Below are 25,173 nucleotides of genomic sequence, written 5' to 3'. Positions count from 1 at the left end.
CTGATTACTCGCACATTGAACTGATCACACTTGCCTATTAGATGATCAAACCAAACAGAAAAGGTCAAAGTCTGATCAATTCAACGCATGAACAAATATCAGCATGCTCACAAAATCATTTGAAACAAATGAGCTGCTTTCAAACAGTACCAAACACAGCTTACTGATTCTAGAAAAGGCTAAATCTATCTCAGAAATAAAGGATGTGTTTGTTGACGTGACTGTAACAAATAGCTCAGGAGGCCTCGGTTGATCAGTCTTACTCATTTCATAATCAAACCAAATGATAGCACTCCGGGTATGATGATGGGCTGGGGTTGTTTTTACACAGATCCAATCGGAAGGTCTGGAATAATAGTTCAAAGTCCTGAACGATGGGAAAGCAACAGTGCTAAAGTTAAAGACCCATAGCCAAGGAAATGACATCATCTTTTAAGAACCCTCCAATTAGTCCCTTCAGTGGGCAAACCACACCCACTGTCCTTTCTCGCAGCTGCATCTGAGATAGATGACAACCTTTGGTTTCACCACAAGGTCGTTGGGAAGGTTTTCATTACATGGGAGTTTCGCTGCTATTAATACTGATGGTTTGGTCCAGTAAGATCATCTGTGTTTTTTGGTACATGATCAAGGCGACAGACAGACAGATACTAATGCAGACACAGAATCCTGATCCCTTAACAGCTCGGTGAAAGCATGCGCTTTCAAATTTAGGACAAGAGAGGCTTGAGTGACTGAGAAAAAGGCCAAACGAGAGAACAAGACACAAGAAAAGTCTTGAGAAGGTGCAATAGTGAAAAAGAACAAAAAATAAAATATAAGACGACTTTTGTTGTAATTGCACCAATATAATAAAACAGTTCAGCTATGCGTCATAAAACCCCTTCACTGAGGAACAATCTCTATAATGTATGGCCCCACATGGCTAACTGCTTTAATAAACAGAGAACTTATAAACAACATACAGCTCTCTGAGTACAGCGGATGGTGACCAGATTGTAGAATGAGAGAGACTGTGTGTGTGTGGGGGGAAGGGCCCCCGATGGAAGATGGATGACAGAACAAGCCGCTGACTGAACTCGCTGCACTGTGAAAGCCTAAGAAACCTGAGACCACTCTGTGTTAGCAGAGCTCCAGTCTAAAATGGCTGCCAGTCGTGTAAACAACCCATCGAATGAAAGGGGGCTACATTTCTCCAGTGAGCCGCACAGCCCATGGGTTACAGATTAACCCTTGCCTTCCAACCAGCCAGTGTGTCTTCAAAACGGAAAACAAAGCAAAGAATGTTTAGCAGTCAATGGTTTGTGAGAAAATGCGATGGAGGTTAAAAAATACGTCATTTCATGCACTAAGGTTATTTAAATGCACAAAAGCGAGTCAGACACCACGAGAAAGAGTCGAAAGATACAAAAATCACACTCCGACAGGTATTCAGCGGGTATTCAGTTCAACACGTTAGATCAAATCAAGTGAAACCATCCTTGAACAATCCAGCCTGCAAGCTTTTCAAGACAGACGGAGTCTCCATGGTGCCCCATAGTCCATTTTCATGTGCTCAGAAACAATCCCCTGCCCCCAAACTAGCCCCCCACCCCAGTACTTCTCCGGCGGGAATCTACAGGAAGCTGTAACAGGCTCTAGCCCTCAAGGAGGGACTGGCCTTGAAATGCAAATTGGAATTCCATTCGAAAATTGATGTCCTTTACAAGCTAATGAAAAACATCTGAAACGCTGCCAACACGGGCCCCTGTTTTACAACCCACATGCCATTAGTCAAGGGTAGACAGGAGCTGCGTCCGTTCTGTGAGGCACATGTTCTTATATAAGGAACTGTTAAAAATAGAGACAGATTAAAAATAGAGTGAATGTACCAAAAAAAAAAAACTGATACTGAGAATTGATGGATAATGCATTAAATCATATTAACAATAACACACTATTCGAAAATTATTTTCTCTGTGCTAGAAAATAAAAAAAGCAGACACAAAATAAACTAAACGAGGGAGTATGAGTGAAAAGCGGGAGAAAATCAATTCCCCCTCTGCGCCTTTAATATCTGCAGAAAGAGGGGGGAAGCACACGCCTGCTGTAGCCCGCAGCTTATTTGCGAGGCAGGAATGGAATGTCTGAGATTGCATACATTATGTGCCAAAGAGGCCCTGGGCTATGGAAGATAGTGCTGACATCACCGTCTATAAATGGCTGTGCTCGGAGGCACAGTGAATGAAAACAAAATGGGAATAACCCTTTTGCACATATACCCCCACCTCCATTGGCGCTAAATAACAAGCACAAGCGGAGAGTGTTAAATGCCACATCACAGTCAGAAACGCATTAATGCGATGGGGGAAAAATACATGGTTGAATTGGTCAAATACTTTTGCATATACTAGTTTAATATGCACAGACGCTATAAGCCATTTTGCAGGTTGCTTCGTCAATATTGGTAGTTAAAACTATTTTGTTTGTTTGCAACATTGGAATGAAATTTGGGTGGGACTAACAGGAAAACGGTTAAAAAAGGTCAAAAAATAAAATAAAAAGTTATTCAATATAAATATGAACCAATAGGTTAAAAGCTAGGAACAAACCTAACTTCAGACTAAATAATGGCACAAAATGGAAAGAATAGTAGTGACAGATCTTAATTTCTGTATTGTGCAACAATAATTTTATGCTTTAAAGTCATTACTGAATTGGATGAATGAAATGAAATTAGATTGGGGCAAGACTATCAGGAAACCGGTTAGAAAACCATTATTATTCTGGATAATGGTGGAATAGAAGTACAATCAAGCTCAGAAACGTTGTGTCACTTTTTTAAGAAAAATAACAGACCAGCAATCGAATATATAAAGCGGTGATGAAACTAAACGCTTTGTTGTAAAATACATTTGAGTGTAACGAACCATTAAAAAAATAAATTAATTAAAAAAATAAATAAGGCGGGAACTACCGGCTGTTGCCTAGATTTTGAGATTTTACAGCCACAGTAATATGAGGCAATATATGACATTCTGAGTTGTTATTCCAGTTGCAAGAAGACATAATATCAGCAAAAAATAATTAAAAAAAAATACTATTATCCAAAATGACACGGACGACGTGAGCATTTCTAAAAATACTGGTGTGCAGACAGTCGAATGCTGGCACACGCAGGGTTAACGCTGAGCCTCTCCACTCTTTGTGTCTGCACATTCCTGAATAAATGATGTTTTGAACAAGGCTGTTACCATGGGCAACGATGGCACTGCAGCGTAACCTTTGGAGTGGCTGTATTTTTATCCGCTGGAAACTTCTTCCTTGAAGGGAGGGAGGGAGAGAGACGTGTGTGTGTGTGTGTGTGTGTGTGTGTGTTATGGGGATGAAGGGAATTGGGAGGAGGGGAAAAAGCCTCTGGCTTCCCTGGCTAGTGAAGGGTGGACAGACTGCAGTGATTTTACAAGGCGACCAAAAATAAATGTTCTGAAACAGATGAGCAACCACATTAGAAATGAATGTTAATTCTGAGATATTTGCTGCAACACAGATTAATCCATCATAAAAGCTCAAATACATCAGTGCATCACTATAAATGCATTGTAACCACACATAAAAATGTATATCTAGCAGAACAAAGGTTTAGATGATTAGATTTGTGCTTGCCTTGATATCATTACAGAAAACATCTCTATCCGTACACAGCCACTCAACATAATCACACGCTATGAGATATCTTAAATATTCATGCATTTACAGAGATTTTTGCTATTAGGAAGCCAATAACGGTTCTTCTCCTCATCTCTCTGTTGTCTGGGTCCCAAAACATTCCATGAAAAGGTGCAGAATTTAACACACACACTCAAGACACCACAGAAGTGTGTGTGTTGTAAACAGGAAGCCAGACCCCCGCCTTCTCTAATGGGTGGGGTTGGTGTATCGGTTTATTTTTTTCTTTGTATGTGCACTGAAACTTGATACCCAGGTGATTACAGAGAGATCCAAGGGCACCTCAAATCCAAGTCAGTTTTAGCATGACAATAGAAGCCCACTCCATCCTGAACCAGACACCCCACCTTTGATTCCTCACAGACCGAACAGCAGCGACAATATCACTGCAATGCACCACAAAGCACGACAGCCAAACCCTTCACTGGCTTCAGATGGATTATGAAAGCACTATAAAAAAAAAAATAGAACTAAACTGCCTTTCTAATCTATTATGCTCTCATATGAGCCATTTCCTTTTCAATATATGGAACTTATTAAAGCATGGGAAATTTTGCATGATTCAATAAGGGGAGGAAAACATTAATTTATAACTGTACTTCTACATGTTTCTACAAACCTTTGTTATTCTGCTCAAAATCTTTGAACATCTCATTTATCACATTTTTTTATTACTTTTAAGAAACATACACCTTTAAATTGTGACAAAAGTGATGCATATACAGTATATTAGACACACACACGACTTGATTCAAATACCTATATACGCAAATAACAATATGTGTGTGCAAATTTGTGTGTGTGTGTGATATATATATATATATGCAGTATATATGTGAATTATGTGTATTAAACAGCAATGTATTTAACATCCTGACACGCTGATTAAAAAACATTTTAAAAACTGTTGTATAGGTCCTTTATAGGGCAAAATGCACACACACATAATTGTTAAGTGCAAAAATGTTCTAGCTCCCGCTTAAATGACTCCGATCTACAGGATGTGCACCACAGGCCTCCAGAGAATTCAAGCACAGAGCCCACTTCAGTTAGATAGCTTGGCATGTGCATTGTTCTCTGACCTTAACGTCCCCCGTTATTTGGTCTGGATACACTTGCATGGCCGGCTGCCATGAATGAATTGTGCCACCTTCTATTTCTCTGTGAAAGAGCATTCGTTTGAGTCATGGCAACAGCCACGCACCAACTGTTTTCCCTCGCTCCCACAGCCAATGCAAGAGTACGACTGACAAGTCACATGACCAACCAGCTGAATTCTAAATGAGGAATACATCCCCAGGGCCATCTCAGGCATGTGCAAGCATTTTCCCTCTTCAGCTTTCCTGCCCGCACCAAAATACTCTGACACACGGAGAGAGGGAACAGCTAACAGCTCCTAAATTGAGGCATAACAGATTAAGACACAGTGTGCTAGAGCAGGGTAATTGTGCGTTATTTTAATGCCTCCTGCATATGCAGTAAAACAGCTTCTATCATGAGCCATTAATGGAACTTGTTGCTAAGGGAGTAACAAGAAAACTGAAGATATTAAACAAGCATTGCACCCCATGTGACACCCATCAGGTACTGCTAAAAGGATGTTTCCTACCCTGTGGCTGCATCAAACATTTGACTTTGTAGGTCAGTGTAGCAGGACTACATCTGTCTGGAGCAAATACAATGACATGAATGCAAAAGACACTGACAAAAGCAATGAAACGGATATGCGATACTCGATCCACTGTTGCACTTAACAATGGAGAAAAGTGCTTAGCTGAGTACTTTAGCTATATTTTTTCAAATAACTTTTAAAGGGAAAATAAAAATAGCACTGTAAAGGGATTAGAAAAATAATCATTTGGCTCTTATTTCAATGAAAATGATGAACTACTACAATATAAGAAAGCAATATATATTTTGTTTTAAGGAAGCTTGATAAAACACTTTTGAAATCTAAAACATTTCACAAAGAGACATTAAGGCGGAATCCAAATATCAAAGACATTTCTAACCTGAACAAATTAACACGCGACAAAGAGTTAATATCAATGAATTTATTACAATTTACTCAGCTCCAAGGCACGTTACAAGTCTTCTGTTACTACAGAAATATGTATAAACAAACAGAGCATTTCATTTTTCATTTACAGTATTTTTTGCTCCACTAAAGCGTCCGTGCAACTTTAAAGCAAAAAGAGAGAATGAAAACACGTAATAAAATATATCTGTATTCTCAGACCAAGGGATACAAACAAAAAATTGCTGTTTTAAAGATCATATTAAAAAAAAAAAAAAAAAAAAAGCAGACGGGGCCAAGAAACAAAGAATGCCCTCTTTTAGACTGCATTTGTTATACCTACCACAAAAAAAGTGTATTCATTAATAACATTTTTTTTTTTGCTTGGGATTGTACATGTAGATGTGGAAAATAAGTATGAAATTGAATAAAAACCTTAACGTAAACTGTCAAAGTGCCATAAAAAAAATGTTTGCACGCACACAGCCTCCTCCTTCGTGGAGGAAAACAAAAGTCTCTGTACACTGGACTATTTTTGTAACTTCAATATTCACAAGTAGGCTGTCTCTCAATAACAAGTGTGCTGCCCACTTCGAAAGCATTTCTAAGCATTCAAATGCATCTATAATGCCCATAAATGTTGTCTTAGTATGCAGCTCACTAGGTTTTAAGACACAGCCTTAAATATACTCGCTTCACTTGTCTGTTTCGGATGCAGGAAGCATATATATTTATATTTAAGGGTCTCTTTCTTTCTTTACTTTCACATCCCCGGCTAAAATGGTCGCTATCTCGCCTTGCATGAAAGCCCAAGGCACGTTTGACCCTACCAGGGGACATTTCTCTCCGCTGGGGCAGTACACCTCTCCAGTGGCACCCTGCGCTTTGATGCTCTCCCGGGAACACGGGAAACAGAATTTGTGGTTGGGAACTGACGGGCACTGGACGAAGTGTGTGTCTTCTAAACGTTCGTGGCAGATAGTACAACACAAAGGTCCGTTGTTGGCCATGGGTGAGTCTGGAATGTTCTGAGGGTGCACCTGATCCATGCCCTGATGCGAACCCGATTGAGAAGGTGTCCCTGTCAGACTGATGTCCCCGTTCCGGGAGGCCAAACGCCGCTGTCCAGACACCGAGGCAGGGGAGACCGGGCTGCTACTGTTGTGTCGGGTGGATGTGGTAGAGTGCACTGAGTTGCTGTCCTTTGGTGAGTGCGCGTTACCCAAAGTGTCTGCGACCGACATGAGCGCAGCCATGGGGGACTGTCCATTCTGGGGAGCTGATTCAGGTGGGGTGGCTCGACTGGAGTGCACTGACCCCAAGGGCGGAGGTCCGCCGTGAGAGGCTGCAAATGAGCCAGACGCCATGGTCAGTTTGAGCGCCTCGCTTTGACTCGCCATCCACTGCTGTCTCTGCTGCTCCCCCTCCGCCGAGTCTGGTTCTGGGGAGGCTTTGCGTTTGCGCACGCCAGTCCTGAGCGCACTGCCTGATGCCACAGCCCGGGGCATGTTGACCAGCGCTGAAGGCAGCAGAGGGCAGCTGGCATCGATGTAAGGCTGGGGCAGCATTTCACCCCCGAGCCCCTCCTTAAAGAAACGCACAGACTCCGGGAGCAAATCGCCCAAGAGCCTCCAGTCACCAGAGCCATGCTTTTTCTCATATTCCAGATATTTAAAGCCGGAGGAAAGCCCTCTGCCATAGTCTTTCATACAGTCCTGGTACATCTGTTTAGCCACACCGGACGCACTGGAAAACACATTACCAGATCCACTGGGATACTCAATAAAGATTTTCAGTTCATAGTCCATGCCGGGCTTGGAAATAGCATCGAAAGCAAACACCCTACCTAGAAGGGAATGATCTTTCTTGAACCTCACATCAAACGGAGTGCAATTGGAAAGTGTGATAAGTGTGTCCCTCACTATCTTGGGTTTGCTTGCCCAATCCTCTGTTCTGCTCCTCAAACTTTCACTAAGTTCAGCCAGAGCCTCTGCGTTACGCTGCTTCTCTTTTAGATCTCTCTCTTGGTCCGTGCTGGACACAGAACCGGGTCTTTTACCTTGCTCGGAGAGCGCGAGCGCCGGTCCGATGCTGGCCGGGGCTGGAGGGGCTCGTCCAGACAGGCTGTGCTGGGCTATACTCGCCGCTGACGGTGGGCCGTTCAGGAGAGTCTGCGGGAGGAGGTTCGGCGGCACGCTCATCTGTCCCGATACTGCCACCAGCCCGTGATTCCGACGCGAGTTAGGGCTCTGTCGGTTCAACTCGGGGGGTCCGTCGTCTGATTTGGGGAAACCGTTCGGTCCGCCGAGTCCGTTCGGAAGCCTGTGCGCTCCGATGCTGGAATAATCAAAGCGCGATCTCTCGGTGCCGAGCGCGTATCGGTCCAAGCCGGGCTGTTGTTGTTGTTGCTGCTGCTGCTGTTGTTGTTTTGACGAGCCGTCCACATGGTTCATCTGCACCGACTCCTTGGATGACATGCCGGCTTGTGCTTTCACCGCGGGCGGCGGCGCAGGACCCGGGGATCTCCCTTCCTGGAAGCCATGAGCCCGCTTCAGATGGCGCGCGGTCTCGATAACAAACTCGATCCTATCCGCGCCCTCGTAATTCACGCAACCCCTGCACACGGGCTCCGTAAAATCCCAAATCATTGCCCACGGCATGCGCGGCAGATCGCACAGATAACACGACTGTCTCCTCGACGAGGAGACCTGCGCCGAAGACATGTTGAGCTGCTCCTCTCGGATCCGTTATACGGTTACTAGGAGGCGAATGCGCCTCTTCTGCTTCTCGGAATGCCACCTGGCTGGGCCGGTGACGTCAGCACCACGTTCCGCAGTTGCTTTTTCTGTTACAAATGACAAGCCACTTGTTGCCATGCGAGTGCGCATGCGCTAACCACTCCCTAACAAATCTTCTGAATGGACCGAGAAACGCGCACCGCCACCATGTACGGCAAGCCGATTTAACATTTATGACACAAAAAAAAAATGTTACTAGCACTTTTAGGTAAATCCGAAATCTGTTCAGTAATTATTCATTATATACAATTTATTTTTTTGCTTGTAATCACTATCACATTAGTGGCAAGTAACCCATTTTTAAAGGTAACATCTGTTGTTATTAGTATCTATAGTTTCTAATAATTAAGTATTGGAACTAAGGAATAGTAACTAGTAAATCTGGAATGGACACCATGAATAATTAAATTAATATATGAAAAACAGATTCCATACATGTCAATGTCAAAAATAAATCAATAGAAATTGAAAAATAAAAAACATGCAATTGCTTATCCGTAAAAATAGTTATTTGTCACTACTGGGATAATGACCAGTAGCAATGGTTAATAGTATCTAATGAATAAGTATAAACATAAAATTATTTTTTTCTGCCAGCAGGAGGCGCTATTAGAAAGGGTGAGATAGATGTTTCTCCGGTAACAGCTGTATACAAAGCAGCGCTGAGCTCACAAATGCTGATTTATCAGGCATCAAATTTTATTTTCTTCTGCGGTTTTTGATTTTGAAACTTGTAGTGCTCATGTTTATTCAATGAAGTCAAAGCCTTTTAGAAAATCTATTTGTGGCGGTCAGTTTTGAAATAGTGGTGGCCCGCCACAAAAAAATCAATGTATGGGCAACCCTGAATTATAAAAGACTAATTTAATAGATACTAGCCACTACTGAAAATGAAAAGCCTACTATAAAATGAGAAGTTACTAATGAAATAGAAATTGGATATTAGATCACATACTAGTAATTAAAAATAGGTATTTTTTATTTATGAAAAAACATTTTTATAAAAGTAATATTAAAGGAATAAATGAGTAAATGCTCAAGCTACTTGCCATAACTCGCTGGCTGTTTGCTCTCAGAATACAAGAGCTAGAGTTGTGGGTGGAAAATCTGAGGTATTCACGTTTCTCCCAGAGTGTCTGTTCTGACTGCTTCTAAAATCTCCATACGCTTGATATTCTGTGGTACTATTAATAATGCAAGATCATGTTATAAAAATGGCTAGCAAAATGCATGTGTGATTTAAACAAAAAAATAAAAATACTATGGACATATTTTAAACAAAATACATTCCTGGGCATTTGAAATAACATCTGAGCCCCATGACATCCTTAAACAGACTTCCTTAAACATTAACAATGTTTACATCTACTGTAAATGTAACAACGTAATGATCTACTATTATTAAGTGATTTGATAAATATATGATTTCTAGGGTTTTGCATCTATCAGACTCTGAATGTTTACCTTCAAATCAGACATTTTTCACAGCCCTGCCCCCTAAAATCCCCTTTCCCATAGTCTGCTCTCTGCTTAACAACAGAAAAAAAAGAGAAAAACTCATCCTGTTATACAACAAGACGAGAGGGTGGAAAAACCGAGAGAAAGGAAAGAAAAAAAATCAAGGGAGGTCTGGAGGAGAGGAGAAATGCCATTTATTGCAATCCCTGAATTCTGCTGGCACAGAAAGAAGCTGTGCTTTATCCAAGCTAAAAACATAACTACCAAGTAAGGCATCAGCCAAATCTGAGGATGTGATCTTTTCTCTACACTGAAAATTATATATACAGTAAAAAAATCGGGCATTAAAGATCCTAAATTTGTATGTCAAGAGGATGAAATATCCACTACTGATATGTCAGGCAGAACGTCTTCCAGCTTCTAAGCCCAGGGACAATTTGCACAGTATTCTTGCTCCGTGCTTGTGACTCAGATGGTGTAAATGAGCCTGATGCCTTTGGTTTGTGCCCCAAATTAACGACATAAAGAAACAGTGTTTGTGCAAATTATCTTCAGTGTTGGAGAGAGTCACTTGACTTTAAAATGAATTCAGGTTTTGACTTTAAAAACACGCAAATGTCCCTGTCTGACACATGACCACAAGTAGAACTCAAATATTTATACTGGAAAGAAAATATTTAGTACAAAAATACATAAATATCATTCTATGGGCAAAAAAATTGGGAATCCTTTAGCCTGTAAAGGATATCTCACCCTCCTTCGCTTTCACTGAGAGATGTTTCTCTGTCCCTGTAGTCTTCTCATGAATACAGATCACCCTGAGGCTTGGCACTCTCTCTCTCTTTCACACACATGCACACAGACACATGCCCTGAACAGAACATCACTCACCCACCCACCCTCCTACACACACACACACAGACACACAGAGCCACATACATGTGCAGACACACACACACACACACACACACTGCATGGAAAGTTTTCCATGTTCAGCCTTCCACCAGCTTATCGCAGGGGTTAACTCTCAGCTTCCGCTAAGTGGCTGGCGGGCTGCCAGAGTGAGGGATTCTGGGAAAAGGCGAGTCTTGCCAAGTACAAACTGCCAACATTAAGCAGGCCTGACAGCCTCTCTCCTCCTCCAAACCTGGCAGCCATTCAAAGTACTCTTTCATTTGAGACGCTGGCGGGCGGCCAGATGCATGCAGATTTACTTTACCTATTCTCAGATGGAGTCGATAGAGACCGCCCCGCAGTTGCCATAGGAACCAGAGGCTGCTCGGAGACTTCCCAGAGCTGCTGGTGTGTGCACATCTTGTGTCGAACACTCGGTAACCTGCAGATGTATGACTTTCACTCTCCCTCACTTGTTTTTTTTAGAACAGACCTTACTGTTACGCAGGAATATTGACTTGAAGAGAGAATGGAAAATGCAGCTGCTGAACCGCCAGTGGCGGTAGTAAAAGCTAATTTACCATTATAAAACGCTCCGTTTTCACATAACCGGCGCAAACTGCATTTCAATCACAAAACAGTACAAATACTGAGCCAGGTTTACTGAAGAGACAGATCTGAAGCATTACCCCACATATGTTAATACACATACTATGATGGACTTATGATACCTTGACACACGAAATGGAATGATTACCATATTTATGTTAGTCAAAGACAGATGAGTCTAGCATATAATTTGCTATTATCTCAGACCTTTTTGGCTACACTTTTATTGGCACCGGTTGACTCGATTAACAGAAATAGCATAGCATCAGTACCAGCCAGTTTTGTTAATAGATAACGCACATTTTATTAGCGTGTGTGTGTCTGTGTGTGAGAGAGTACCGAGTATCATGTAAAATCTAAATAAATATTAAAATATAAATATATCCTATTTTCTGTGATTACACTGAACCGTTTAAAAATTGGTAAGGTCAGTAAGATCGTTTTATTGTTTTTGAAAGAAGTCTTTTATCTTCACCAAGGCTGCATTTATTTGATAAAAAATACAGTAAAACAATATTGTGAAATATTTATATAAATAAGAAAATGTTTTACTTTATATTTTAATAGTCATTTATTCCTGAGATCAAAGCTGAATTTTCAACACTATTACTCCATTCTTTAGTCACATGACCCTTCAGAAATCTTTCTTATAAGCCGATTTGCTGCTCAAGAAATATTTATTATCAATGTTGAAAGGAGTTGTGCATTTAAAACATTTATTTAAAATAGAACTCTTTCGTAACATTCCACGTCTCTACTTTCACTTTTGATCAATTCAATGCATCTTTTCTGAAAAAGTATTACTTTCTTTTAGAACATAATCTTACTAACCCCAAACCTTGGTATGTTTATCAGCCATTTAAAGCCTATCAATGAACCTCTAATTCATTAAGTATTATATTTATGTTTATTATTGCACGTCCAAAAAAAAACACACCCAAAAAAAGCCATGATACTTTTAGGTACAGCTGCAGACTGTCTTCTGTTTGCCCCATGACAGTCATATAAACTCCAATGTGAATGATCTTGGTCTTCATGACAAATTTTCTTCGAGGAGGCCCATATGAATTCGCAGACGCAGTGCATAAAGCTTTCGGAACAGGATCCAAAAACATGTTGTATTATTTAGAGCCTTGCTTGCTACATCACAGGCCAAGAACAAAGACATTCAGTTTTACGCACTGCTTCTCATACTGTCATTTTGACAAGTTGCGGTAAGCCTCTTGCACAGAGAGAGACGCTCGGGCAAAACACATTTGCGCTTCCTCCATTTTTTAAGTGACACTTGCTTATGGAACATTAGGAGGGTGTATTTAAACGAAAAAGACAAGATGTGCCTAACCGAGCGCCATAAATAAAACAAAAGCATTCCTTTGGCTTGGGAAAAGAAGTGGTTATGAAGGTCCACTACTATGGTTACACACTGTGTACGGCGAAACACGAAAGGCCGAGGGTTGTGTGCCTTCCTGCTCTGAAAACAAGATCTATTATTACCTGGACCGCTCTGGTTGGCCGTTGTCAGCTGTTGCCATGGCGAACCTCTTTACCCCGACAGACTGCAAGGCGCATCTCTCGGGAGATCTCCGGTTATTAGGACTCCGGTCCTGAAGTCTGCCATTTCCTGCAAAGAGAGAAGATATCACAGTGATCAGCCTGGGCACCAGACACCTGCCGCAGTCAGCAGTCCAGCTCATCGTTGCCAGAAGACACACCGCTGCGTGCCTGCGACTCTAACAAGGCCCCGCGTGTTTCGGCTAGTCATCAATTCTGCACAAATCTAGTGCACAATGCCAATAACCCAGACCATAAATGTGTGATACGTGCCAGGTGTTTCTGATCACAAGCGAGCAATTATTCTTTCGCTATTCTTACAGTTTGTCAGCCCATGACTGTAAATGGAAAAAGTCAAATTGAGTACGCAGAGGAGGGAAACCTCATATCGTGCAGAGGTAAAATATCCCGGCGCTCTCGCCTGAGCCCTATTAGGAGACCGGAGAGTGGAATGTTCTCCCTGCGGCGCTGTGGAATGCAGACAAAAGGATACAAAGCTATATAAATACCCAGGACAAGGATTTCTCAATCCTCCAAAAACAACAGTAGAGCTCTTGACCATAATCATTTCCTTCGGGTCAAAAAGGCACCATAAGGAGGGCCTCCTCCTACTGCAACAACAGAAGAGCCACAATGAGCGCCACCTCCTGCGGGCCCCGGTGACCCGGGCTAACGGGGAACAGGAGGCGCTCAAGCTTGTTGAATACAGTTAAATGTGCAGCTAAAGTCTCATGACTCAACGGCAAGCAAAGTCTCATATATGGCAGACCCTTCGCGCAACGTTTCCTGTGAGAGAACAAGCAGACATGCAAAAACAATCATCGCTGTCAGTGATTGCGAAAAAAAAAAAAGCTGTGCTGTAAAATGTCTAGTGATTGAACCTACATCAGCTCAGTATTAGATGAATCTGAGAGGTGAAATGTTTTAAAATAATATATAAATCCAGTCTTCGCTGTCACACAATCTTTCAGAAATCATTCTAAAGGCCCGTTTACACCAAGGACGATAACTATAACGTTAACGACAAAGAAAAAATGATCCTTCTCAATATTAAATAATAGCAGAGTCCACAGTAGATACAATGATAAAGATATAGCCAGCTGATGAACGATAAAAACATTTACACCCAATCAGAATCCATCCTGCTATAATGAGCTTGAGAATTTAAAGCGGCATGCAATGAGAATAAACAGACGATATCGTTCACTGGTGTTTACCCTAATATCGTTATCTTTATAGTTTTCGTTCTTGGTGTGAATTTGCTGCTTCTCATTATTATCAATGTTAAAAATGTGTGTTCCTTAATATTTTTGCGAAAACTGTTAACAGTAAGTTCAAAAGAACAACATTCATTTAAATCTTTTGTGACATCATAATTGTCAATTCTGATAAATTTAATGCATATTTGCTAAACAAAAGTATTATTTTCAAGAAAAAGGAAAAAATCAATTTACATACTGAAATGACTGAATAAAGGCCACGAAATCATACTGAAAATGCTGTCATTGCACCCAACAGAAACCCATTTCAATAAACATATATTATAACATGCAAAACAAAGCAATAACCTCATTAACCAGACTGTAGCAGTCATCATTTTTCTGGGGCGTATTTTCTTCCAAGTGCATTCTGGGACTGTTTACGGTGACAGATGAAAACAACAGCTCCTGACAGGTCTATATACGACGGTTGCCAGCGTTACCACACAGATTCCGATCCCCTTTCCCAGCTGCCGCGTGACGTCAAACCCACACACGTCCACAGCTGCAAAACATCAGCTGTAATGTCGGGACCAGTGGCTGCATTTATAATTACTCCAAACACAGAGCTGTAAACAACACTCAGCATTTAACATGGAGCTGGCACCTCACCAAGGTCCGGATTCTCATTATAGTGCTGCCAGACGCACAATGCCAGATTGCGGGAACACAGGTCTTAAACATGGCACCCTGTGCAGGATAAACTCTGAACAAATGCATTTCTTTAATGCATTAAGTGCACTATGGGACACAAAGAACCATAATAAATTTGAATGCTCTGCAGAGGGGCGGATACTGTGTATGTGCTGCTCTATTAAGTTGTGACGCACGGCATGTGACCCACCCCCCAGAGCACATCAACAGTAATGGAGGTCTCGGCAGGTAAGGGCACTGACTAATAATAAAGTCTGCCATTTATATCGGAAAGGGCAACCCTGCGGGGGGCAGACAGACTCTCCTGGTATCTGCTGGTTGATGTGAAAGTGGTGACAAGAAGCTTTCTAGCTTTTAAAATGTACAGTGAACACAAAAGGATCACAATGTAGGTCACGGTGTTAATAAAACATGCTAGTGTATATGTGTGTGTGTGTGTAGATATATATATATATAGATATATATATAGATATATACAGAGACAATGTATGTGAATATAGTTTTATCTGCTTAACCTAAAGAATCAAAGCATTATATTATATACACTATACTATACTATAACTTTATATGTTAAAAGGTTTGGGTTAATAACATTTTAAAGAAATTAATAGTTTTATTTAGTTGTAGACAAGATTTCTATTTCAAATAGATGCTATTGTTTTGAATTTTCTATTTATCAAAGCATTCTGGGGAAAAAAAGTAACCATTTTTACAAAAATATTAACCAGCATAACTGTTTTTAACATTAATAATAATGATAGATGTTTCTTGAGTACCAAATCAGCATATTAGGATGATTTCTGAAGAATCATATGATACTGAAGACTGGAGTAATGATGCTGAAAATTCAGCTTTGCCTCACAAGTATTAACTAACATAATATTTCACGGTTTTACAGTACTGCGTCATAAATAAATCAAATGTAGATACATATATAAAACATTTAGAAAATCAGATCATTTTAAAGATGACATCATCTCATTAAGATTAGGGTAACTGCATATCTGGACACAGCTAGGTTTGTGTAGTACGAGCTAAAATTCCTCCCCTTAAATCTTTGATGAGGTAAGACCACAAAAATTGCTGTTGAGGGCATTTGCAATATTCATAACCCTTAATGTAAAATCTGCAGGCTTCTCCGCTCATTACTACATGATTTGACTTCTGTTTCACCTATTTGATTTTACTATCTTCACTACCGGTTTGGACTCATTGGACTGACCCAAAGGCTAAACAAATAAAAAAAGACGAGTAAAGAATGATATTTCAAACAGTGACTGCAATGTCTATTGGCAACTGTTGTAAACATTTTAAATAACTACAAAACATTCTGTTTTATGACCTAATATTCTTTTATTTTGAGTGACTACATGGAATATTGATGCTTTTAAAAACGCATTTGTCACACCACAGGACCATTAAAGTGAACCACACAAAAGATAAAAGATTACTAAAACTTAAAATAAAAAGATGATTAGTTACAGCTAACAACTGACCAGTGTTTAACACAATATTTTACAAAATAAACAGTTTTTTTTTTTCATTTTTATAACCAAACAGCAGAAATACAATACAACCACTTACTAACTGTATTATGACTATTTTTATTACGACTATTAAAATTGAGTCATAAATCCTCTTCATTTCTCTTACTCACTCATATAAACCTAAATAAATAAAAATCCCCAAACACAGTAACAGCTGCTAAATTTACCTTTTGACCAAAGCGTGCATGAGCTCAGATAATTAAACCAGTTCTAACACACCTAATATCCTGGTGGATTACTCATAAACGAGTAAACATAAAAGCATCCTCTACACGACACAACACCTCACGCTCCAGATTTCTCCTCTCTGCATGTATTTAACGCCGCTTTGATGATGTACACGAGAAACAAAAGGAAGGTTGGCTAAAAATAGCCCGTTTCAATAGAGCGAGAAAACGGTCTGACAGCCGGAGAGATGGAGCAACGCTGCCGCCGAAATAGCCGGGTTGCCATGACGACCAGATTGATGTGCACAAGTGACAAAATGGAGTCAGAAGCACCAGACATCTTACTGCTGAAGTCTCGATGCACAACAGCCTGAAACCTTCGTGTTTACACCCGCTGATTCCCTAACATTTACATCAAGCTCAATGGAATAATCAATCTGGAAGAGTGCATTGTGTATGTATATAGGTCGAAACAATAGTAATATCGTTATCTTTATAGTTATCGTTCTGGGTGTGAATTTGCTGCTTCTCAACTTTATCAAATTAATGTTAAAAATGTATGTTCTGCAACAAATTTTTAACAGAAGGTTCAAAATAACAGCATTTATTTAAATCTTTTGTAACATTATTATTGTCTTTACGGTCACTTTTGATACATTTAATGCATATTTGCTAAACAAAAGTGTTATTTTCAAGAAAAAAATACATTTACATACTGAAATGAGTATATAAAGGCTGTCATTGCATCCAACAGAGACCAATTTCCATAAACATCATTACGCACAACAGCCTGAAACCTTCGTGTTTACACTCGCTGATTCCCTAAATTTGACATCAAACTCAATGAAATAATCAATCTGGAAGAGCGCATTGTGTATGTATGTAGGTCGAAACACCAGAACTGAAGTTTCACACTCCAGGAAAAATACACGCGCGCCATAATTAACTCTCTGTTCTCCCACACACATCCATCAACACGAGCCTGAGAACACAGCTCCAGCGTCTGGGAAAGCAATCCGGCGTTCACGTGGGAGACACGGAGGGGGCCGCAGCAGGAAAACTCTCCCAGGTTTCAGATGTGATCTCTGAGCTCACATCGTGGAAAAAGAGGAAAGAGCGAGGTGAAATGGAAAAGCAGGAATGTTGTTTGTGATAAGCAAGTGTGGCCTATAGTGTAGTCACAGTTGTGTAGGGTAATTCAGCCCGTTTAATGACGCGCACCTCTTGAAGACACTAAAGCAGCTGTGTTAACAGGTCAGCTTGTGCTAACATGCCCAAAGCTTTTCCAATAACAAGCCTGGGCTTTCTCCGACAGGAGCAAAACAGCGTGACTGAGACGAACAGCTTGAACTGTTCATATTTACACAGCTGTTCGGCGGTGACACCTCTTTCAACAACTGCTTTTTGCCTTAATTGGTTTTTAGTGCAAAAGCGAGTCTTCAATCCAATCCGGAGGAGTGACAGATTGGTTGAGTGATGGTGTCTAAAGGGAAAAAGCTTGTTTGGGGATAAATGACTGGTTTTGGAGTTTGAGAACATGAGGTTCTGGGCTGAGCTGATCATTGTTGTCTCTTAAACAGGAAACTAAAAGCAGGCGGTTTCTTGGCGAGGGCAAAGCACAATGGATTCCAAAGCCTGTAGCCAAGGATGCAACAATGAAAGCCATTCGAAAGTAGTGATAAGAATGGACATAACCAAAAAAATAAATAAATAGAATGCTGCAAAATATGTGCAGCAGTAATTAATTAAAATGCTCTGTCTACTTTCCAAACCATAGTGCATGCATATTATATTACAACCAGATATAGCTAAAAAAAAAATATTTTGCATGTAAATAAATTACTGAATAATTATTTAAACAAATTGTACAACATGCTTCATTTTTCCAGAATGATATTAGAAAGCTTTTAATTTCAACCACACTGGACTTGGGGAAAAAAAAAAAAACAAGAAAAACAACTGTATGCTGTTACGGATTATCATCAGTACCTCTGATTAATCTAAAATCTACGCTAAAATGATATAAAGGCAGCGGAAAGTTCTGTTTGTGGTGCAAAGGCAAAAATTCAGTAGTGACGCTACTGCCATCAAGTGGTTTTAACTTGAATGTCATCCATACTACTGTAATACCACTGTAAGACTGTAAGATTTATTAACCAATGAACAATATTTCAGAACTGTGCTCCGATTGGGTCGTGGACCGAAAAAAAAGTGCACTCAATATAATGCAGCTACTCATAAAATCTAGGCTCTGAAGCAAATATTTGCAATGATCAAATTGCTTTCAGCCAATAAACAGACACAGAGTAAATGATGCAGAAGAGAAACCCACCTTGGTTTCTGAGGGACGATCTCTGAGGTTTGATGGTGTTTGTTGATGATGTCCAGTGGGTGGGTTTAGGAATGACTTTACGTGGTGCAGGGGTCTCCAGGGGGCTTGTATGGCCACCTGTTTGTTTGTCTCGGAGCACATCCTTTAAGACTGCAGGAGAAATTAATCAACATAAAAACAATATTCAGCACCCTTTAAAAAAAATATATATATATATATATTTTTTTTATGCCAAAACTCATTTAAATATTAAGTAAAGATCACGTTCCATGAACATATTTGATACATTTCCTACTATAAATGTATTAAAACTTGATTTCTGATTGCTAATATGCACTGACAACTTCAAAGGTGATTTTCTCAATATTTTGATTATTTTGCACCCTCAGATTCCAGATATTCAAATAGTTGTACAGTTGTACGAAGCTACAAGAATACTTTTTATGAAAACAATGTATCAGTGTGGCGCAGCTGACACAGAATAGCATACACTGTTTACGTTCAATGGATACTCTCTAAAATGGCACTAGGGCACGCAGAGGAGACGAATCGGTGAATAAAGTTGCTGGTTTTATTTTCCTTGCATACAAGCATACGTATTCTCGTAGCTTCGTAAAATTACAGCTGAACCCCTGATGTCACATGGATTATTTTACCGATGTCCTAGCTACTTTTCTGGACTTTTATCGTGTTAATTACATCGCTGTTTATGGGAGGGTCAGAGGGCTCTCAGAATTCATCAAAAATTAATTAATGGCTGAACTAACACTTTAAGTGTCCGTCCAAATATTTTTTATCATCTATCGCTGTATTGATATATGACCAGTAGGGGGGGAAATTAATAATCATTAGAAGGAAAAATAGTATAAATCAGGTCTAAAACATAATTTATTTAATTTTTATTGGCATGGTGAATGAGACACAATCATCTTATGGTGATTATAGATTGTAAAAAGAGAAATCTATGTATACATACTCACCAGAGGTTTTATCAGTGGCAGAGAGTCTGACGCGGTGACTGTCTGAGATCTGAGTGACAGAGCCTGTGTGCAGGGTGGACTGTGAGTCTGTGTTCGCCCGAGCTGCTACGACATCTAGAGCCGATCCCAGGAGGCGATTCTGAAGATAGAGGAGATATGATAAATGCATAAGCTGATAAACACAATCAATTTATGAACTGCAGTGGAGAAGAGTCTTCTCAGACTTGCAGGAATAATGCTCAGAGGCTAAATAAAACAACCAAGCCAGAGATGCCAACTAACCATCTGAATTGGTCTCTGTCGAAGCTACCATTCTTATAGTTTTGTTGTTTTGTTATCAGTCACTGTCCAAAACGCGTATAGGTCACTTTTTGTATATGTATTATTAGCTTTGTTTATGTTATTCCCTGTGCTTTCCACAATTATTTATTAGATGCCCAGAGGTCCCAGAGGCATTTACATTACATATGACCTGACACAAAGTACACATTGTTCATTCTTACACCCTCCGTACATGATCTCATGTCATGTAGGCCATGAGGCTTTCAAAATGCATCTCACACTTACAAAATAATTTATTTTTATAGAAACTTTTTATGAGGATTAATATTTCATCAGAATCTGTTTCAGAAAGTCTCTGAAATGAAGATGCAATACAACAGCATGTGACTCCTTAAAACAGATCTCTGCAACTGAAGTCTTCTTGAAATAAAAATGCTCAGTGTGCTATGTAGACATAATCTGTTCAGTATTTGGTACTAAGCAACCCTGAAGAAGAGTATGATATATATCAGGCTATCATTGCAGAGTATATATACTGTAGCAAATATATTTAGTTCAAGGGTGGAAAACTTGAATGTTGAATGAATGTTTTGGTGTAATAATCCTTGACTTGAATAAGTAGACTAAAAAAATAAAGAAAAGAAAAGAAAAAAATAAACAACGTAAAATAACAAAACATTAAATGAAACAAAAATAAAACTCCCAAAAAAAAAAATAATAATAATAATAAAACAAAAGAATACAAAAATAAATAAAAACTAAAACAATAACAAAAAAGAATACAACAATGAAATTAAAATAAAATTAAAGCAAAAGTAAACAAAAATAAATACAAAATAAATTAATTAATAAAAACAAAAATAAACTGACTAAAAAATAAAATAAAATAAAATAAAATAAAATCCAGATTCTGCATCTCCAGGTCGAGACAGAGGTCTTGCCATTTTTACCTGCAGCTGAATCTGCTGACATTGGATCGTCTCCAGGTGTTGCAGTCTCTGCTGCATCAGAAGATTAAGCTGTTCCTCCAGGAGGGCTGCTCTCCCAACAGAACTGTTCTGAGCTCTCTCCAGCGGGACACTGGACTCTGACGCCTGCAGCCTCCTCAGCTCAGCAGTTACCAGTGCGATCTGAGCCTCCATCTCACTCTGAGCCTGATGGGCCAAACAAAGACAGTTTAAAATCAATGCTATCATACTGTATTGCTCTAAGAATGTCACAATATTATAATGCTATATGAATCTAATAATGTCTACCTTGATAAGTGGTGCTGTGGCGGCAATAGTAGCAGCTGTAATGGCTGCCACATTTGCAGAAGTCCCAGGATCTCCTAATGGACAAGCAGGCTCTGACTGGCCTCTTGTAGTTTGGGATCTGTCTTGGTCCAACACTTGTACTGTCACATTACGTCTTAAAGGGACACTTTGGGATCTGAGAAACAGAGAAATATTCACGTGTACAAAATAATAACCATGTTTGATCATACGAGTGACTGAATGAAATCAGGCATTACCTTTTCTTGAGGGCGGCAGAAACTGCTCCTCTCCCGTCAACAGAGTATGTCGAAATTTGCACGTCTTCACCTAAGGTGTTCAGATATTTCAATTAGTTTCACATTAGTGACATTTAAAAATATACCAATATAATTCAATAGAATACATAAAATACTATTTTAATTCAAAACAACAATGCAATTATACAAATTCATACCTTTTGACTAAGTTTTCCTTTTGTATGATTTCACTTAAGCTATATTCTATATATAATACCAATATAGCTCAAAACAAAATAACAACATCTGGCTTCAAATTTTCTGTCTGCATGATTGTATGTTTCTGATCTTTGAATATAATACCAATATAACTGAATTCAGTAGAACAGAGCAGAACAGAATAGAAATCATACCTATCGATTTTGAGTTTGCCATCTCCATGATTGTAATTTTACTTTTCTTGTTCCTGGAGGTCTATGTAAAGAAAAAAAAATTGTTTAAAAAAACATTAATCAACTTCAGCAAGTTTAAATTGTTTATAAACAAACCAAATATAACTGTAGGAAGGGGGAAAAACTCACTTTGTCAGAAATGTCAGCAAATTGATTTGATGATCCACTGGGATGTTGTTCATGGGATTCAGCTGAATTCAAATAAAAAAATAATTTATTCTATTGATCCTTAAATGCATGTCACATTTTAACTACAATCAACATAATAGTGTTACCTGTATCTGAAGCTGAAGGAATATTCACTTGGTGGACAGGTGGGATTTCTCTCTCATTCACAGAATGAATATCTTCAGAGTCTGACAGTCTCCTAATGTAAATATTAACTTTATTATGACCCTCATGCTGTATTTCCTCTCTGCTGGCACCCAAAGCAGCTCTGGTTGAACGAATTAACACATCTGCTGCATCAGAGCTGGATGTAGAGTCGTTTAAGTTCGTGTTATTGACCACAGACACACAACAAGGCTCCATTTCCACTTTTCTATCAGTAATAAGACTTTTGTTTTCACTGTTGTCGGTCTTTAAACAGAGGATAATAACAATGTACAGGCCCAGTCGTTAGTTGTCAAAAGCTTTCATCATTTTCAGGCGTTTCTAACAGTCTTACCGTGAACATGACGTCAACATAACGATTATTGCCTTTATTTCGTGAAATATCCTCAGATGATGACACACGTCATTCACTCTGGTGTTGTTGTCAGTAACTTACTGTTTTTAAATTTCCCGCCGCTGGTGATTTTTTTTTTTTAAGAAACCGGTTGCTTCAGCCTCTCATTTCTGTTAAATTCACAGTAAACCCCGACTTAATTTCGTAGTATTTTAACGTGATATTCAAAGGAGGTTTTATTTCAGCTGTAAATCCTGTTTTTTCTCAGCGTCGGTTGTTGCTGACAACAAAACTTCACAACTGTGATCCTGGAAACAAGGACACGATCGAAAGATTTCAAAATAAAAGTTCCCTGTGTTCCAATCATGACACTGCTGCCCCCATTTGGTCTTTCATAGAATATTGGGAAAACATGAGAAATAAATGTTTATATTTAAAAATAAATAAATAAATAATAAATAATTGCCTTTACACCGATTTTTTTTATAATAAATAAATAATAAGTAATAAATCTGAGAAATTTCTGAAGATTTTGCATCCTGTAGCACAAGTAATCATAAAATTACTGAGAATATAAAACATTATATTTAATAATTTTAATGTTAAATATAAGATGCTAATTTAAAGGGACGTTTGTCTTTGTACACTATGTCTGCACATTTTCAACAAGATGTGCATTACAGACTAAAATTAAATAAAAAAATGTATGTATAAATTATGTACAAATATATTACAGAAAAATACAAATGTAAAACGATATTTATTTTTTTATTTCATAAGGGCTCTTATTTGTAACGACAGTGACGAATCTGCCGATGTGAAGCAGCGGTTTGTTCTGTTCTCACATGTCCTTCACATCCTGAGCTCTGACAGCAAAGGTAAAAGATTTAATGTCATTTTTTTTCTTTGTTTGTTTATTTATTTATTTTTAACGCGTTTTGTTTCTTGTTATATTTATCGTCTGTATCTTATTTATTATAAAGCGTTTATTAATATATTTATTTTTGAAGGCATGTTTCGAATATTTAGTGTTATAAATGTACATACAATATAATGCTAAAGGCCTTTATTATTAAAAAAACATGTATTTATGTAGCAGCCTCTGCACTGTCAATCAATGAAAACGACGAGATCTCCACTGTATTTTAACTATGGCAGCTCAGGTCACTGAATCAGACCAGATCAAACAGGTAAAAAGAACATAACCATACACATTTATATTCTATTTATCGTTTTTTAGATGATTAAATAGCTGTTTTACTGCCCATCTTTGTATTTTGCAGTTCAAAGAATTTCTGGGAACCTACAATAAACTGACAGAGAACTGCTTCATGGATTGTGTGAAAGATTTCACTACAAGAGAGGTCAAGCCAGAAGAAGTGTGTGGGGATGTTGTTTGTGCTTCTATTTCTGCAAGAAGATAAATCGATCATTTATAACCAAATTAGTAATGTAACTTGATTTCAATTGTAACTTGTCTCTCCAGACTACATGTTCTGAGAGCTGCTTACAGAAGTATCTGAAGATGACGCAGAGGATCTCCATGCGCTTTCAGGAGTATCACATCCAGCAGAATGAAGCACTGGCTGCTAAAGCTGGTTTATTAGGACAGCCACGATGATCATTTGCTGCTGGACTGAACCCCAGACCGTTACGACAGTCTCCAGCATGGAGCAGAGGACGCAGGCACTGGGAACAGTGTTAGAAGTCCTCTAACTGGATCATTGGGAATTTTGGTTTCCCTAAGGACATACACTCTCGTTTCGACCACTATGCTGGTCTTCCTTAAAACATGAAAGATCTTGATGGTTTTTATGTTAATGTGCTCCAAAATAAAATATTAGTCAACTCTGATATTCAGTCTCATGTATAATTTAGCTAATGGGATTGAAAGGAATAGTTCACCCAAAAATTCTTACCCTCACATCATCTAAGATGTAGATGAGTTTGTTTCTTCATGGGAACGGATTTGGAGAAATTCAGCATTCCATCAAATGCTCACCAATGGATCCTCTGCAGTGAATGGGTGCCGTCAGAATGAGAGTCCAATCAGCTGTTAAAAATATCACAATAATCCACAAGACTCCATCTTGTAATGTGAAAACTGCGTTTTTAATAAATTGTTTAAACTTTGAAATTTCACTTCTGGCCGAAATATCAGTCCTTAATCCATTAATCAATTCCCTGTTGTCTTCTCACATCAATCGACTATTATGGATAGTAGACTTGTATTTTAGCTAGAAACAATGGTTTTAAGTTAAAGACATCTTAATGATGGATTTGCGTCTTACAAACAGCATTTCATG

The 25,173-nt window shown here is 39.1% G+C and overlaps 3 protein-coding genes across 8 annotated transcripts in view; 1 reads left to right on the top strand and 2 right to left on the bottom strand.

Moving 5' to 3' along the window:
* kiaa0586 (KIAA0586 ortholog) overlaps window positions 1-23,198 on the bottom strand; it is a 103,879-nt gene extending 80,681 nt beyond the window's left edge. Inside the window, exons 1-10 of one of the 5 annotated variants that reach the window (XM_052580449.1) lie at window positions 22,868-23,198; window positions 22,476-22,779; window positions 22,330-22,391; window positions 22,162-22,222; window positions 21,770-21,839; window positions 21,513-21,687; window positions 21,207-21,410; window positions 19,975-20,113; window positions 18,995-19,144; window positions 12,979-13,105 (exon numbers count right to left, since the gene is read on the bottom strand). In XM_052580449.1, coding sequence (XP_052436409.1) covers window positions 12,979-13,105; window positions 18,995-19,144; window positions 19,975-20,113; window positions 21,207-21,410; window positions 21,513-21,687; window positions 21,770-21,839; window positions 22,162-22,222; window positions 22,330-22,391; window positions 22,476-22,779; window positions 22,868-22,876 — 1,301 coding nt within the window. In that variant the 5' untranslated portion in view covers window positions 22,877-23,198. The remainder of the gene's footprint in view (window positions 1-12,978; window positions 13,106-18,994; window positions 19,145-19,974; window positions 20,114-21,206; window positions 21,411-21,512; window positions 21,688-21,769; window positions 21,840-22,161; window positions 22,223-22,329; window positions 22,392-22,475; window positions 22,780-22,867) is intronic. The other 4 variants (XM_052580450.1, XM_052580451.1, XM_052580452.1 and 1 more) reach the window with 4 other exon arrangements.
* On the bottom strand, window positions 5,748-8,617 carry irf2bpl (interferon regulatory factor 2 binding protein-like). The gene has a single exon (XM_052580455.1). The coding sequence runs from the start codon at window positions 8,446-8,448 to the stop codon at window positions 6,463-6,465; it is 1,986 nt and encodes a 661-aa protein (XP_052436415.1). The 5' UTR covers window positions 8,449-8,617; the 3' UTR covers window positions 5,748-6,462.
* A 453-nt stretch (window positions 23,199-23,651) lies between the features above and the next one.
* Window positions 23,652-24,721, top strand: timm9 (translocase of inner mitochondrial membrane 9 homolog). 2 transcript variants are annotated; one of them, XM_052580048.1, is made up of 4 exons: window positions 23,652-23,745; window positions 23,964-24,057; window positions 24,151-24,246; window positions 24,354-24,721. In XM_052580048.1, exons 2-4 carry the CDS (start codon window positions 24,019-24,021, stop codon window positions 24,486-24,488), a joined length of 270 nt encoding a protein of 89 aa, XP_052436008.1. In that variant the 5' UTR covers window positions 23,652-23,745; window positions 23,964-24,018; the 3' UTR covers window positions 24,489-24,721. The 2 variants fall into 2 exon arrangements, with proteins under 2 accessions (XP_052436008.1, XP_052436009.1); XM_052580049.1 differs by having other exon boundaries at window positions 23,679-23,745; window positions 23,967-24,057.
* Window positions 24,722-25,173: the final 452 nt, after the last annotated feature.

The sequence above is a fragment of the Carassius gibelio genome, chromosome B17 (assembly GCF_023724105.1).
Source record: "Carassius gibelio isolate Cgi1373 ecotype wild population from Czech Republic chromosome B17, carGib1.2-hapl.c, whole genome shotgun sequence".
NCBI lineage: Eukaryota > Metazoa > Chordata > Actinopteri > Cypriniformes > Cyprinidae > Carassius > Carassius gibelio.
The sequence above is the reverse complement of the archived record's forward strand: the minus strand, read 5'-3'. Positions and strand labels throughout refer to the sequence as shown.